This window comes from Sciurus carolinensis, chromosome 1 (genome assembly GCF_902686445.1).
Source record: "Sciurus carolinensis chromosome 1, mSciCar1.2, whole genome shotgun sequence".
Lineage (NCBI taxonomy): Eukaryota > Metazoa > Chordata > Mammalia > Rodentia > Sciuridae > Sciurus > Sciurus carolinensis.
In genome coordinates, this window is record NC_062213.1 from 94056725 (window position 1) to 94073924 (window position 17200).

Genomic DNA, 17200 nt, shown 5'->3' on the forward strand with positions numbered 1-17200 from the left:
ATTATCTCGAGGAAGCCAAGGCTTGGGAAGGCCACGTAGGCAAAATCCAGATCTTTGGAAGCGTACTTAATAGACCATTTAGGCCACGGGGGAACCGTGTCAATCCCAGAGAGATCTTAAGTGGACGTCCAGCAGTGGAGGAAAACAACCTCCGGGTCGGGAGAGGCCCCAGGCCTGGGAGAGACTCGAGCTTCCCAAGAAAGACCAAGTTATCACTGGGAACGGAGATAAAGCGGCGACACAGAAAGTCCTTTGTCCCGGAGCGGGAGTTACCCGCCGAGAGGCGGGGGCGGCTTCGGCCCGGGTGGCGGGGGACCGCGGCGCTGTTCCGGAGGGCTAGGACCGACCCAGGTCTCTGGCCAGGAGCTCGTCCCCTGCTCTCGGCCGCTAAGGGCCCGCCCCGCGCCCACCCGAGCGCCGCTGGGACCACAGTGAGGCGCGGCCGGGTCCAGTTGCGCGACCCGGGGCTCGGCCCTGGGCGGACCCCGCTGCAGTGGCCCCCCCAGTCCGCCCGGGGCGCTGTGGCTGCGGCTGGTCCGGAGGGGGCGGCGAAGCCTTGGGGAGGGGAGGGGAGGGGAAGGGAGAGGAGAGGAGGGGGGTGTCGGAGGCGCCGGAGCCGAGCCGGGCCGGCGGGGCGGGCGGGGAGGAGGAGGAGCCGGACGGGCTGGCGGGCGGCCGGGTGGCGGCGGCGGCATGGCGGAGCCGAGCGGGGCCGAGACGAGGCCCCCCATTCGGGTCACCGTCAAGACCCCCAAGGACAAGGAGGAAATTGTGATCTGCGACCGAGCCTCGGTCAAGGAGGTAGTACGGCTGACTGGGGTGGGTGCTCGGAGGAGGGGTCTAAAGGAGGTGGGGGGGCCTCAGTGACGGCCTGGCGTCCAGGACTGTCCCCGACAGGAGGGCTGGGGCCAGCAGGGACTCCGAGCAGCCGGAGGGAGAGGCGGGTAGGGGGCGCCCTACAGGGGTAGATCTCGGGGAGCGTGGCGCGTGTTGGGGGGACGGGTTTAGCTTGTGGTGGCCAGGGCTGGGGGCGTGGTGGGGAGTGGGTAGGGGACACCTTGCACCCGGACGGGGTAAGGAGCCTGGGCTCTAGTGGTGTGCACACCCGTGTTTCTGGTCGGGGTTCGAGTCGCCGAGGCAGAGTGGGGGCCCCCGGCAAGGTGTTAAACCAAAGGAAACCGGCGGGAGGCAGGCGGAGCGCCGGGCGCCTACTGTGCACCTCCGAGAGCGTCCAGTGTTCGCTGAGCGTCGGGGCGGTGGGGAAGGCTGTCCCTCTGCCCAAAGCCTTCTTACACTCTCGAATCGAGGCAGTTACATTGGTTCTTGGCTCATCTGGGATGTCCAGAGTGCAGTAGGTGCTCAATAAAATTTTGTTGAATGAGTGAAGAGGGACTGTTACAGTATTCACCACTGCTTGTGGCTGCTCCAGAATTTCACCTAGGCGGGGCTTAAGATAGGCCATCTGGTTGGAAGAGAGGAATCTGGAAGCTGCTTTTGCTTAGCAAGTGCACTGTTTTTACTCAGAATGTGCGTTTTGTTTTGTTTTGGAGGGGCCGATAGAATTTGAAGAGTCAACTCATACTGCTCCCCACCCCCATATAAAATTACTAAATACTGTAATTTAAATAGTATTCCCTGTAAGACTGAATTTGAAAAGAGCTCTGAGATGGGGTTTCTGGTCAAGAGCAGGGACTTTGATGTCAAGATCTGAGTTCCCATCTCCCCAGGACGAGTTAACCTAACCTCTCTGATCCTGTTTTCTCATCTTTAAAAAGGAGAATAATGCATTAGACGGCTAACCAGTGAATAACTGGTTAGTATCCAATAACTGGGGTCCATTGGTTGTAGTTGTTACAAGAAAGCTGACAATAAAGAGGACAGAAGAATGAAGGGAGACAGATCCAAGACTGGGGAAGAAGTTAGCATGGGGAAGGTGCCCATCCAGTATCCTCACTGAGAACTGGGTGGAGGAGCTGAAGCTGAGTTTTTAGCAAGGACTAAAATAGCAGCAAGGGCTTCCTAGGGTAGGAGACTCTGGGATGGAGTTGAGACTGTAGAAAGAACTTTCCTTGAGTAGCAGTTAGAGTAGAGGCAAGGTCTCTGGTGGGTGACACCTAAGCAACTGCCACAGTGATCTCTGCCTCTTGATCACAGTTCAAAGAGGAAATCTCCCGGAGGTTTAAGGCTCAGCAGGATCAGCTGGTCCTGATCTTCGCAGGCAAGATCCTCAAGGATGGAGACACACTGAACCAGCACGGGATCAAGGATGGGCTCACTGTCCATTTGGTTATCAAGACCCCTCAGAAGTAAGTTCAGGAGAGGAACACACCGCTGTTGATTGGGACCCATATTTCCTTGTCCTTTGCTCCACTGTACCTGGAGGACCGTGCTCAGGCCCAGGTGGGGGGTCTGGGATGGATACTTCTCATGTCTGGGCAAGGGAACCTGACTTACCACTCCTAGAATGCCCTGAAGACATGACACCAGTGACTTCCTCCCTCTCCCTGGCTTACTGACCACCCCCCAGCAACCCCCCTGAGGTGAGGGTGTGTTGAGGGTTGTTTAGGAGGTGGCTGAGGCTTACAGTAGCTGTGCAGCACACACAGATCACAGTTGTCACTGTGGTACCTTCCCTCTTCTCGTGCCCACTCCAATTAGGAGTCTCCTTTCTCTGTCCTCAGGGCTCAAGATCCAGCTGCTGCCACTGCTTCTTCCCCCTCCACTCCAGACCCTGCCTCAGCGCCCTCCACCACGCCTGCTTCACCTGCCACCCCTGCCCATCCCTCTACCTCTGGCAGTGCCACTTCAGATGCTGGCAGTGGAAGCCGGAGGAGCAGTGGCGGGGGTCCCTCACCAGGGGCAGGGGAGGGACCCCCCAGTGCTACTGCATCTATTCTCTGTAAGCCCTTGGGGAGGAGAACAACATCTTGTGTTGGGCTGGGGCATGGGGGAAGCCAAGAGGAGGGAGAAACAGTCCTTGCTCTTAGTGGGATGGGATGGGAAGCCCTGGACATAGGGTTCCAGACATTGGTACTTGAGACAAGCTGAGGAGGAAGCCAGTCCATGAGGGCTTCCCGGAAGAGGGGGAGCATAGCTAAGTGTTAGGAGGAAAGAGAGAGATGGGGATGTAGGAACCCCTGAGTGAGGAGATTGGAAGACCTTCTCATCAGGAAAAGATGGCTCCAACTGTAGGCAAATGGGTACTGCTTATTTACTCATTGAGCAGTCCACTGCTGATTGCCTTCTGTGCTTAGCTCAACCTCTGCCATAAAGTGGTCTCAGTCCCCTAGGCTTACATCTCTTTGCCCAAAGACAGTCAGGGCTGGGACTGTGGAAGTAACTCGAATAGGGAGATGTGAGAAGTAATGGGAGCCTATCCTGGAGACCAAATTCAGTGTCTGTGCTAGAGGGGGGAAAGGCTCTTGGTATAGACTGTGACCCTACCCACCTCCCCACAGCTGGCTTTGGGGGCATCCTGGGGCTGGGCAGCCTGGGCCTGGGCTCTGCCAACTTCATGGAGCTGCAGCAGCAGATGCAGAGGCAGCTGATGTCCAACCCTGAGATGCTATCGCAGATCATGGAGAACCCCTTGGTCCAGGATATGATGTCTAACCCTGACCTGATGCGCCACATGATCATGGCCAACCCCCAGATGCAGCAGTTGATGGAGCGGAACCCTGAGATCAGCCACATGCTCAACAACCCTGAGCTCATGAGGCAGGTGGGTAGGACAGAAAGCTGGCAGGGTGGTGAAGACACCTGGTACCCAGCCTTTCCTACATTGGTTTGTTCATTCATTCATTTAGCAGCTGTATTTTGGACATTTGAGGTACAGGGATGAAAAGATGTAGGCCTACTTTTCAGGAACTCCTGGTCTCAAAGGGAAGTGGGATAAGTGAGTAGGCTATTATACTACAATGTGGTCGGTGCTATCCTAAGCACAATCACCAGTGTCCTAAGGACAATCGCAGCATAAAAAGGGCTTCTGACCCTATCCTGGGACTTGGAGAAGGCCTTGTAGAAGAAGTGTCACCAAGCTGAGACCCAAAGAAAGACAGCGGGTAAACCAGGGAAAGGGAAAAAAAAAATCAGGGACAAGGGACAGTAATGGCAAAGGCCTGGGATGTTTGGAGAACATTATTATGGCTGACTAGAGCCAGTGGGGAAGGGACACTCAGCAGAGGCTCTTTTGGTGGTGGTGTTTTAGAACTTCATCTCATGGTCCAGTCTACCAGGGGAGAAGGATAGATGGTCTTCCAAGCAGAATTGCGGACACAAGTACAGGACTCACCAGAAGACAACTTCTGTTAGGAGAGTTGTTCCTTGACTAGAACTGTGCCTGATATGTAGTAGTCACTCAGTAAATAAGTATTGGGTGAATGAAGTATGGCACAGAGTTCTGTGAAGCCAAGTGTATCAGTCTAGAAAGGTGTCTTAGAAGAGGCAGGTGTGGAACAGATTTTGGAAGAAGGAGAGGGAAGGTATTCTAAGTTGAATGGGAATAAGAAGTAGCTTGCTTACTCTAACATAAACTCCCTGGTATTGATACAGGTCACCTCTTACTGAGAGTGAATCATGGGCTCCAAAAAAGAAAGCCCCCATCTTCAATGTTGATCAAGGTTTAGTCAGACAAAGACCTGGGGTGAGGGTTAGAGGGTGTCTGGGGCATTGTCCCAGCCAGAATCCTTTCCCTGCCCAACTTGTGGTTGTTTACCAGGAGCCATAGTATGGTCCTAGTGACACAAATCAACCTGACTTTGATAACTGCTCCCCTGCTGACTAGTTGTGTATCCTGGTGCAGCAATACCACAAACATCTCAGAGCATGTTTCCTCAACTGCCAGTTAGGGGCAGGAGTACCTAACCTGGGGTGGTTACTGTAGATTGCTTAACCCAGTGCCTGTAGGTAGTAGGTGTTCAACAGATGTTCATTTTCTCTGCCTCCTCTCCTTCCTCATATCCCTTCTTACTCGATTTCCTTGTGTTTCCTGATACTTCTCTGGGCCCCTGAACCTGAGAGAGGGAAACTGCTGCCTCACCCCTCCTGGGAGCCTTGTCCTCCATTAGAAAACGTCACCCAGAATACCCATAGGGGGGCAAAGTGGGAGCCCAGATGACAACAAAGGAAGGAGGTGTGGTTTACCTTGCTCCTTGCAGCTTTGAGCAGTTCTGTCATTCCTGAGGCACCTTCTCAGGGCCCACCCTTTGTGTGTGTGTGTGTGTGTGTGTTAGGGTTGAATTCAGGAGTGCTCTACCATGCTGCGTTTCCAGGTTTTTAATTTTGAGACGGGGGTCTCACTAAGTTGCCTGATAAGGCCTCAAACTTGCAATTAAGTATCTGGGATTACAGGTGTGTGCCACTGCACCCAGCTTGGTGCTTCCCTGGTTCCAGGGCCCATCGCGTCTCTCTCCCTTCACTAGACAATGGAGCTTGCTCGGAATCCTGCCATGATGCAAGAGATGATGCGGAACCAGGACCGGGCCCTGAGTAACCTCGAGAGCATCCCTGGGGGGTACAATGCTCTGCGCCGAATGTACACCGACATCCAGGAGCCCATGTTCAGTGCTGCCCGGGAACAGGTGGGGCCGGGGGCTGGGGTAGGGGAGGGTCTGCCTGGGCTTAGGATTCTCTGCCCGCTTCCCAGGCAAGCCTGGGGTGTTGTGTGCCCCTCCTTCCTTCTCCAGTCCCCCAAGGGTGGGCCTTGGCTAGGAGGCATTCTTCAGCAGTGCAGACTTGTCGTGGACTGAGGGTAGAACATAGCAGAGATCCCTAGAGAAGTGGTGAGGTGTAGTGTTTCAGGGACTTGACATTGTTTTGACAAACTTCTTGTATCAGGGGCTCAAGGTTGTGGGGCAGACCTGGGTTCAAATGCCGACCCTTACTTGGGTTGAGACAATGTGTCTCAAGTGTGGTCCATGACTCACCTGCATCAGAGTCACCTGGAGAGCTTGTTAATGAGATTCCTGGTCCCCACCTTTGAGCTACATTTTCAATCAATCTCTTGCATCGTGGCCTGGGATTATGCATTTTTAAAAATGCTTTATGAATTCATTCCAAGTATACAGAAAGTATAGTATAAAAATTTAGCATTCTTGTAACCATGTTGCCTTATATAATTTCAATTTCTTTCTTGGTTCTTTTTTTTTAGCGGCGGGGAGAGTGGGAGATTGAACCCAGCAGTGTTCAGTGGGACAGAATCCACTGAGCTATAATCCCAGCACCCCCGAACCCCTTTTTCTTTTGATATAGAATCTCACTAAGTTGCCTAGGGCCTTGGTAAGTTGCTGAGACTGGCCTCAAACTTGCCATCCTCCTGTCTCAGCCTCAAAACTTAATTTTACACCAAACACATTATATATTTGTATGTTTCAAAATTCTGAATTTACACAAAATAAACAAAAATTATTCAAAAAGTATGGAAAGTTACACAAGCTAAAAAAAAAAGGGATTCTTCTAGTTCTATCTTCCAGCCACCCCTTTTCTACCCACCACAGTCACCAATGTTAGTACATTTTATATATTACTAAATGTATATAATATTTTCAAATAAGTTGTTCTAGGTAGAGTTATAGGCTTCACATACGACTCTGCAGTCCTTTTCCTCTCATTCCCTCAGCAGAGGTAACTACTCCTGAGGGAAGGGTTTATCATTCTGATTCCTTTATTACTTTTGTGTGTGTCCATAAACATCTGCAGTATTGTTTTGCATATTAAACCTTGTAGAAGTGGTATCATGCTCTTCATATCACTCTAACTTGCTCTTTTTGAAACGTTTTATTGAAGAATAAGAGAACTACAAACAGTGTACATGTCATCAAGTGCACAGCTTGATGAATTTTTACAATTAACTAGCACCCTGGTGTGAGGGCGGGATCTTGCCTTATTTGTTCCTTGTGGAAAGGAAAGTTCCCATATACTGGGTGGCCCTGTGCTTTCCCAACAGATCATTCGTTCTTGCAGTCCTTTACACCAAGTCTCCTAGACGAGTTTTCTTTTGCTGGCTCTTCTGTTCCCCTGTTCCATTTCTCTCTCCCTACAACGATTCCTCATTGTCTTAATTAACCTTGATATCTGGTAGAGTGAAATCCTCACCATTTTCTTCAGGACCATCTTGGTTATTCTTGGCGTTGTTCTTTCAAATTTTAGAAATTACTTACAAGGATCAAGTATTAATTTATTTTTATTTTATTCATTTAGTACTGGTGATTGAGCCCAGGGACACTTTACCACTGAGCAACATCCCCAGCCCTTTTAATTTAATTTTATTTATTTATTGGTACTGGGTATGGCATTGAACCAGGGGCACTTAACCACTGAGCCCTTATTTTTTTATTTTGAGACAGGTCTCACTAAGTTACTTAGGGCCTTAATGAACTGGTGAGGCTGGCCTCCAACTTGTGATCCTCTTGCCTCAGCCTCCTGAGTCCCAGGGATTACAGGCATGCACTACCAAGCCTGGATCCTTTTTATTTTTTTATTTTTAGACAGGGTCTCACTAAGTTGCTGAGGCTGCCCTCAAACTTTCAGTCCTTCCTGCTGAGTCACTGGGATTACAGGCATGCTCCACAGCACCCAGCTCAACTATGAATAATAATAATAACTATTATTATCATTATTATTGTACCAGGGATTGAACTCAGGGACCCTCAACCACTGAGTCACATCCCCAGCCCTTTTTATTTTTTGTTTTGAGACAGGATCTCACTAAGTTGCTTAGCACCTTGCTAAATTGCTGAGACTGGCCTCCAACTTGTGATCCTCTTGCCTCAGCATGCACCACCATGCCTGGCTCAAATAACTAACATTCTTTTGAAAAATAACTTTTCCAAGACAAATAAAACTTTACAGAAAAGTTGACCTGTTTTACATTTTTGCAGATCTCTTTAATGCCTGGCTTTCTATGTAAAACAATTGGCTTCTCAGATCGTATTGCTCCATTGGATGTCACATGTTACATAGCCTCTGGAAAAGTACACTATATCCTCATGAGAGAATAAGAGTGAGAAAGGCAAATTGATATCTTAGAATCATAAAAATCATTTTAAACCTTGCAGGGTTCTAGGACCACACTTTGAGAACTAGAGTATTAGAGGGATCTTTTGAGCATTAGAATAAATGTGTCGGACACATAGTAGGTGCTCAATAAATAGAAGCTGCTTTCACTATGCATAGCTTAGGACAAGAGATTTTGTCTGTAGGGTGTACTGGGAAGAACAAAACAGCTCAGAAGTAGGTGGAGTAAGGCAAGGCAAATTACCAGAACAGGAAATCTGAAGCAGGGACAAAGATTGAAACTATGGTATGTGAACCCTGGCCTGCAAGCTCTGTTGTCTGAACAGGCATCTGATAAGGCGAAGGAACCACTGCTCAGAATAGAGTCCTTGATCATCTGTGTTCCCATGACCACCTAGAATAACAGGAAAAGTGACTGGATATGAAACACCGCAGTGGGGAGGGGCTGAGGCTGCTCAGATAACTCCTACTTCTTGCTTCAGGACCACTTGGAAGCTCAGAGAGGGATTGCTGAGCTCTGGGAACCTGAGGAAGGCTGAGCAAGTGCAGCAGGGTCTGGGACTCCCTCAGCAAGCACACCCCTGGACAGAGCTCTGTCCTGGGTGCTGGAGGGTTGAGAGGGAGACACCATTCCATGAGGTACAGACTTGAGCCATCTGGGTAACAATGAGGAGCCTGGTAGTAAGGCATGAGAGGAATCAAGACCCAGTGTAAGGTTCCCTTTGGGGCCTACACAGAAGAGTGGAAAGGAGAAAACCCAGAAGGGGGCATGCACAGGTAGAGGTATGCTCCACTAGAGGGTGCCACTGGTGGACTCGAATGGACAGAGAATGCCTGTTAGGTACCTGGAGAGGGAGGGAAGAGGGTTCTAGGGATTTAGCATTAGACCAAGATGGCTGGGAGAAGGGGAGCTGGAGGCAAATCGAGGTTGAATTAGAGGGTCAGGTCTGAAAACTGGCTCCTATCAAGTCAGCAGTTTTATTGAGCATCTACTAATATCGTTGTTGAAGGCACAAAGGTAAATCTTTGCCCCTTGAAAGCTACAGGAAAACAAATATCTCATTATACAATGGGAAAGATGTGTGTTAAGTGCTGTAGGTCACAAAGAGATAGAGACCAATTTAGAGCCATCAGGGATTATGTGGTCATTAGCATTAGCCAGCTTCCACCCTGCAGGCAAGGGTGGAGCTGTCCATTGTTGGGTGAAGAACTGAACTGGGGGAGTCCAAGTTCTTTATCTCCCTCCCTTTTCTGGGGGAGGGGAGTCTGTTAGGTGAGAGAAGAGAAAGAGCATAGCCCTTGTCCCTAATTTGTTTCAGTCCTTAACCCAAAACCTTTCCCTCCTCCCAGTTTGGCAACAATCCTTTCTCTTCCCTGGCCGGGAACTCCGACAGCTCATCCTCCCAGCCTCTGCGGACTGAGAATCGAGAGCCCCTCCCTAACCCCTGGAGCCCCTCGCCCCCCACCTCCCAGGCCCCCGGGTCCGGTGGGGAGGGCACCGGAGGATCGGGGACCAGCCAGGTGCACCCGACAGTCTCGAACCCCTTTGGGATCAATGCGGCTAGCCTGGGGTCAGGTATGTCCTAGGGTGGAAGTGTAGTGGGGTCACCAGGGTAGTCCCCTACCCCCAGGACTAAATGGGGTTCACACTGTTCCAGAATATTGAAGACAGGTGACACTGTATTAAGGCTACTGAGGGGGCTTAGTAGCCTGGAGTAGTGGCCCCACTTTTCAGAGGGTAAGAGTTTGGTTCTGGCCATATCCTGATATCTCTGGGAGTGATCTGAGCAATGGCTCATGAATAAACCAGGCCCCAATTCCCAGGCTCCATGAGCACCTTTGGTACCTTCCAGTGTTAATGGGTCAGAGTGGAAGGTGGAGGTGGGGTGGGATAGTCAAGAGTGGGGTGAGGTGGGGTGGGTGGGGTTTGAGAAGAATCAGGGCAGACCTGGAGAGAGGCAGATGTGTAGCTGCCGTAGACAGATGTGCAGAGCTGCCATGTACAGAAGGGCAGGTTATGTACTGTGCAACCCTATGGAATGCCCCATTTATCTGGACTATGACTGTACACGTGGCCTTGGGGATGTCTTTGGTGGATGCCCTGATTTCTCTATACACTAGGGGATATCTTGATTGGGAAAGTTCTTTCCCCTCCATGTGCTTCAGTGTCCTTATTTATAAATTAAGGACTGAAATTTCATCTGTGGTTTTAAAATTGTGTTCCTGAGTCCTGGGGAGTCTGGACCATCTCCAGCCCCATCTCCAGGATGAGGAAGGACCAAATGGGAGAGGCTGTAGGCCTCCTGCCCCAGCTCCAACCAGACCATTGACATACTTGGTTTCTGAGTGAAATTCAACTTGAGGAAAGGGTCTCTGCCACTAAGACAAGTTTGAAAACCATTGGTCTAGATGGCACTTAATCCTTTCTAATGCAGACATTATCTGAGCTTGTGGCAGGAACAGTCCAGAAGGGCATACATCAGACCCAGTTTCTAGCTGGCTTGTCCTTCACAAAGTAGATGGGAAAAGTCCAGACTCAGAGACCTGGACCCAGGCCACAGTACTTGGGCGCCCATTTGAGCATTGACTTTCTGAGTTTTGTAACCACTCAGTGTCCAAAGTAAGGTAGATTGAAGTGAAGCATCTGGTTTCCATCTGGACCCCTTCTCTCCTGTTTTTTTTTTTTTTGTTTCTCCTTCCTTGTCCTAGGGATGTTCAACAGCCCAGAAATGCAGGCGCTCCTCCAGCAGATCTCTGAGAACCCCCAGCTGATGCAGAATGTGATTTCAGCCCCCTACATGCGCAGCATGATGCAGACACTTGCCCAGAATCCTGACTTTGCTGCTCAGGTATCAAGCTGGCACAGGGGAGTGTTGCTGGGGAGGGGTTCCCTGAGTGAGAGCAGTTTCTTTTGGTCCAAACACTCTGGTTCACCAGGCATGGTAGCACACACCTACTATCCCAGTGACTTGGGAGGCTGAGGCAGGAGGATTGCAAGTTCAAAGCCAGCCTCAGCAACATAGTGAGGCCCTAAGTAACTCAGTGAGACCCTGTCTCTAAGTAAAATATAAAAAAGGGCTGGCAATGTGACTCAGGGGTTAAGTACCCCTGGGTTCACTCCCTGGTACCAAAAAAAAAAAAAAAACTAAAAAAAAAATAAAATAAAAACACTCTGATTCTGGTTCTGGGCATGGTGGCACACACCTGCTATCCCAGGAGGCTGAGGCAGGAGAATCACAAATTTAAAAGCAGCCTCAGCAACTTAGCAAGACCCCATCTCAAAATAAAAGTAAAAAGTGCTGGGGATATAGCTCAATGGTAGAGCACATGCTAGGATGTGTGAGGCCCTGGCTTTACTCCTTAGCACCACCAAACAAAACTCTGGTGCTGCCAGACTGCCTGGGTTTGTATCCCAAACTCTGCCACTTCCCAGTTTTGTGAGCTAAGCTAGTTATATAACCTCCCGATTTCCTCATCTGCAAAACGATAGTAACAGTAGTTCCTGCCTCATTGGGTTAAAGCTTTAGAGGAGTTAACACATGTCAATTGCTTAGAACATAGTGTGGCACGAAATAAGCACTGTGTACTTGGAAATGTTAGCTGGTGTCACCATCATCAGACCCAAACTGATGCCTGACTCTTTCTTGCTCAGCGCATAGTTCCATTTCCTCATTGTTCTACATGGGCCTCTAGGATAATTTGAGGTCTTTGGAAACCCTGGCCAGATTTCCTACAGTGATGGGGGTACTAAGGGTGACTGGGGTTGTGGGGGAGTTCTTAGGGTGAGAAGTTCCAGGCCTCGCCCTTCTACCTTCACTCTGGCAGATGATGGTGAATGTGCCACTCTTTGCCGGGAACCCTCAACTGCAGGAGCAGCTCCGCCTGCAGCTCCCTGTCTTCCTGCAGCAGGTGAGTAAAGAGCCTAGAGGGGCAGAGGTGGAGGCAAGGGGTGGACCGTGAGGCTCACCAAGTTCTGTAGGGGTAGAACTTAGCTCTACACTTAGGCCTTAGGCTGCCTGCTCTTCCCTGCCACCTCCCGTTGCCTGTCTCCGTTTCCCACCAGATGCAGAATCCGGAGTCACTGTCTATCCTCACCAACCCCCGTGCCATGCAGGCCTTGCTGCAGATCCAGCAGGGACTGCAGACCTTGCAGACTGAGGCCCCCGGGCTGGTACCCAGGTGAGGGCATGGTGATTGAGCAGCAAGGTCTGGCTAGTGCCCCCCTTCATCCCTTCTCTCTGCCCTCTCTGACAGCCTTTGTCCTGGAGGATCTGCTGTCCTATTGCCCACCCCAAATGTTTTCCTTCTGTATCTCACATTCCCATCCTTTTTTGAATGCTGTCTCCCACCTCTTGTTGTCTCCTTCCTGCAGCCTTGGCTCTTTCGGGATGTCCCGGACCCCAGCACCCTCAGCAGGCAGCAATTCTGGGTCTGCTGAAGGCCCCACCTCCTCGCCAGCCACGCCAGCCACATCTCCTCCCACAGGGGCTTCCAATGCCCAACAGCAGCTCATGCAGCAGATGATCCAACTTTTGGCTGGAAGTGGAAACTCACAGGTACATGGGGCGGCAGGACTGGTATGGGGCTCACCACCTCCATCCTGAGCAGCATCAAGGGTAGCAGTAGAATGGAGGCAGCAGGGCAGGCTTTGCAGTCAGCCAGAGCTGGCTGCTCTGCCACTCATTAGCCTTGAGGAGATTTCCAGTCATCCTTCAGTTCAGTTTCCACGGCTATAAAGTGGATTTGAGAATAGTAATAGTACTATTGTATACTCAGTACTATTCCAAATGCTCTCCATATAAGAGCTCATTACCTTATTCTTACAACAGCCTTAGGAGAAAGTTATTGTTAGTATTATCTCTGTATTACAAATGGGGGAAACTGAGGCCCAGAGAGATTAAGTGCATTGCTCACTTACATAGCTGGTAGGTTACAGACCCATGATTCAAACCCAGGTATTCTGGTTCCAGAATTGACATTTTTCCCCCCACCCGACTGGGGATTGAACCAGGGGTACTCTAACATCAAGCTACTTCCCCAGCCCTTTTATTTTTTATTTTGAAACAGGGTTTTGCTAAGTTGCCCAGGCTGGCCTTGAACTTGTAATCCCCCTGCCTCAGCTTTCCATATTGCTGGGATTATAGGCATATGCCACTGCACCCAGCCAGAATTACACATTTTTTTTTTTTTTTTAGTTGTAGATGTACACAATCCCTTTATTTTATTTATTTATTTTTAAATGGTTCTGAGGATCGAACCTAGTGCCTCACCCAAGTGTTTGATCACTGAGTCACAGCCATAACCCCAGAATTACACTTTTAACTACTTTGTTATACCACTTCTACTTATATCAAAGCATCCTCTTTTGGGGAGGGGAAGGGTTAGAGATGGATCCCATGGCCTTGCATATCGTAAGCACACATTCTACCACTGAGCAACATCCCCAGCCCCACAAAGTATTCTTTTGATAATTAAAGCAACTTCTACCTCTGATACCTTGGAAAGGAAGAGTCTGGAAGGATTCCAGAATCATGGGCCACAAAGTCAAGGCCAGGGCTTGGGGTAGGGGAAGAGATGTTACCTGGAGTTTCTCTGACCTCAGTGACTCATGGGGAAAAGCTGTTCAACAAAAATGTGTGTGAAGCTGGTTGTGGTGGCATACACATGTAATCCCAGCGACTTAGCCAGGCCCTGTCTCAAAATTTAAAAATAAGGGCTGGGGAGATAGCTCAGTTGGTAGAGTGCTTGCCTTGAAGCACAAGGCCCTGGGTTCTATCCCCAGCACCCAAAAAAAAAAAAAAAAAAATTTAAAAATAAGGGCTGGGAATGGCATGGCACTAGGTTCAATCTCCAGTATCACAATAAAGAAATAGATAGATAGATAGATAGATAGATAGATAGATAGATAGATAGAGCTGGGGATGTGGCTCAGTGGTTAAGCACCCCTGGGTTCAATTCCCAGCTCAAAAAAAAAAAGCGTGTATGAGCTACTCAGCTACTCAGGAGGCTAAGGCAGAATATAACAAGTTCAAGACGAGCCTCAGCAACTGAGCAAGACCCTGTCTAAAAATAAAAAAGGCTGGGAATGTAGCTCAGTGGTAGAGTGTCCCTGAGTTGAATCCCTACTGCTACTTAATACATATATATATACATACATACATGGGACCCTTTTTTCTGGGGCCCTTCTCTGGCTTTTTTTTTTTTTTTTTTGCAATGCTGGGAATCAAACCCAGGGCCTTGTGCTTGCAAGGCAAGCACTCTATCGACTGAGCTCTCTCCCCAGCCCTCTCTGGCCTTTTAATATGACTGCATGTATGATGACTATCAGAAAGGAGCATGTTTGTCATACCTTTTTTTTTGACCACAGAACATTTGACTTTCAGAGCACTCGTTAATATCTCCAGAGTATTCATGGAAAATAGGAATATAAAATGACCCAGGCCTATCAGGCACTTTGAAATTATAAGTAAAATACCCCTGCCTTTTTTAAAAAAAATTTTTAGTTGTTGATAGATCTTTATTTTATTCATTTATTCATATGTGGTGCTGAGAATTGAACCCAGTGCCTCACAAATGCCAGGCAAGCGCTCTACTGCTGAGCCACAACCCCAGCACCTGCCTTTTTATTATAGTTCTTTAGTGACCTAGGAGCTGGGCTCAGTGGCCTTCATTTTCAACTCACTTTTCCCCACCTCACTGACTGAGGATATTAGGGACCTATTGGTGTTATAAACCCTTCAGCTTCAGATATTCTCTCTGGGTTGGATCCTATGCCCACTTCATGAGGTTTGTCCCCTCCAGGTGCAGATGCCAGAAGTGAGATTTCAGCAACAACTGGAGCAGCTCAACTCCATGGGCTTCATCAATCGGGAGGCCAATCTGCAGGCTCTGATTGCCACTGGAGGGGACATCAACGCAGCTATTGAGAGACTCCTGGGCTCCCAGCTCTCCTAATCCTTTGGCCTATGCCTCTTCCCTGACTCAGCACCAACCTTTGTTTCCTCTGTCAGCCCCTAACCTCTGCAGCTTATCCCTCTGTCTTCTTCCTTGTCCTCTCCAAACAGCAAGATGACCTGAGAGGCGTGGGCCCAATCCCATAGCTCTGTCTGAGAATTTTGATCTTACTGCTGTCTCTAACAGAATCTTTTCTCCTGGTCCTCCTTTAGCAGAGCTATTTAAACAGTTTTCACAGTTCTGTTGATTGACCCTGCCTCCTTGCCTACATCTTGCCCACCTTTTACAAATCTTCAAACTTCTCAGTGGGGACTGCAAAGTTGAAGGAGGACTCAACTATCTGGTTTACTGGAACAGTCTTCCATCCATACCATTAGGTTTTAGCTTGTCTTAATTTACTTTTGGTAACTGTCTTCTTCCCCACCCCTCCCCGCAGCCCTCCAGCACTAGCATTGCACACTCTGAAGATGAGGGGCAGGTGAAACAGGCTGTGATTTTCTTCCTCAAATCCTACTCTGGTCACTTCATCTAGTACTTTTTCTTGGGCTCTGTTGGGACTTTCATCCAAAGGGGAACATGAAACACAGCACTCTGGACAGAAATTAACAGGCCCTGGACCAGAGCAGTGGAGACTGTTGTGGCAGAGGAGGGATTGATATTTCCTAAAGGGAGGGAATGGGGAGACAGCCTGAGCAAAAATCTTGAAAATGACAGTTGGAGTCTGGAGTACTAGTATCTGTTTTAGGCAAGAGATTCCAGACCCAGGCCTGACAGAGGAGAAATAGGAATACTAATGGAATTTGAATTGAAGAAAGGGGCTTGATGGAGCTAAGCAGTGTCTCACACACACACTTTCTCACGAACCCAAGACCTCCCTGTCTTTCCAGGCCCCAGTATATTTGAGCCCCACTCAAAGGATATGAAGAGGATTGAAGTCTGTTCAGCAGTGGGGTAGTATCTGTGTGTGCACGAGTACCCACATGTGAGTTGGGTTCTTTGTAGATTTCTAGCTCAGAGCTGCCTCTCACAGGGAAAAGTAAGTACAAGAGCCTGTCTAGAGCAGCAATAGGGACATTGAAGAGAGCTTAGGCCTGTGAATACTGGGTCACAGAAAGGCAGTGTGGAGACCTCGTGAAGCTGTTGGGGTGTGACTGGTACCCTTACCATCCACCACTGTTTTGGAGAATAGTACAGGGGTTCCTCCAGAGCCCTGGCCTTTCAGTTTTTTACAGTTTTCCCTCCAGGCCAGAAAGTTCTATTTGAGGAGGGAGAGGGGATGGTGGCAATGATGCCTTTAATCTGGAACTGGACATTGCTGTACTGGAGCACAGAGGAGGCTCTTACTACCTCCTCCCTCAGCTGTGGGGCCCCGCTGCTTGGAGAATATGCAGGCCAGAGGAAAAGAATTTTGCTCCAAGTGGGAATGGGTCCCAAACAGTCCAGAGAAGATGTCTGCCCTTTTCCTCCCTACCTCCCTCAACTCCCACACTGGCCTTTGTAAATAAATGGTGTGATCTTTGTTGTGAAAGTGTGTTGGTGTGTTTTCTGTGGGAGAAGAGACTGACTGAAGACAACATTCTGGTCTTACAGGACAAAAGATGGGATGCGGAAGAATTTGAAGTTGGGTTCAGTTACCACAGGTGTTAAGGAATATTGATCATTAGGAGATAACTGATCAGCCGGGTGCCTATAATCCCAGCAGCTCAGGAGGCTGAAACAGGAGGGTGGTGAATTCAAAGCCATCCTCAGCAATTTAGAGAGGCCCTAAGCAACTCAGTGAGACCCCGTCTCAAAATAAAATATAAAAAAGGGCTGGGGATGTGCTAAATGGTTGAGCACCCCTGGGTTCAATCCCTGGTACCAGGGGGAAAAAAAAAAAAAAAGAAGAAGAAGAAAAGATAACTGATCATGGAGGTATCATAAACTCATGGTTTAGTGATTTAGGAATGAGGAAGATTGCATTCATCCATTCCCATCCCTAGCTCATATGACATCTGAGATCTACCCCTTCTGGGAGGAGCCTGCATGAGGCATTGGGCAGATGACTGGGCTACTTACTCCATCCTCCTGATCTGTTGGGAAAACAGCCCTTCCCTTAGCTTAGGCAAGAAAAGCCAAACAAACCCTGTATCTGGATCTTATGCAAGTGAAGTTTAGTAGTTATTAATCTTGAGCTCTGAGACTAAACCCGGTTCTACCACTACTCATGCGAACTCCAGGAAGTCTTCAGAAC

At 49.2% G+C, this 17200-nt stretch overlaps 1 protein-coding gene across 1 annotated transcript; it reads left to right on the plus strand.

Annotated features, from left to right (window-relative positions):
* The first annotated feature begins 628 nt into the window (after window positions 1-628).
* Window positions 629-16489, plus strand: Ubqln4 (ubiquilin 4). Its single transcript, XM_047523627.1, has 11 exons — window positions 629-801; window positions 2155-2306; window positions 2682-2899; window positions 3459-3721; window positions 5421-5579; window positions 9364-9589; window positions 10723-10862; window positions 11839-11922; window positions 12077-12192; window positions 12386-12569; window positions 14815-16489. Exons 1-11 carry the CDS (start codon window positions 694-696, stop codon window positions 14965-14967), a joined length of 1803 nt encoding a protein of 600 aa, XP_047379583.1. The 5' UTR covers window positions 629-693; the 3' UTR covers window positions 14968-16489.
* Window positions 16490-17200: the final 711 nt, after the last annotated feature.

What these genes read in the sequence shown, in the direction of transcription:
- Ubqln4 (XM_047523627.1), top strand. Translation starts at nt 694, where the DNA reads ATGGCGGAGCCGAGCGGGGCCGAGACGAGGCCCCCCATTCGGGTCACC. An exon ending in ACCCTGAGCTCATGAGGCAG is followed by an intron (nt 3,722 to 5,420) that starts GTGGGTAGGACA and finishes TCCCTTCACTAG; the next exon opens with ACAATGGAGCTTGCTCGGAA. An exon ending in TGCGGCTAGCCTGGGGTCAG is followed by an intron (nt 9,590 to 10,722) that starts GTATGTCCTAGG and finishes TCCTTGTCCTAG; the next exon opens with GGATGTTCAACAGCCCAGAA.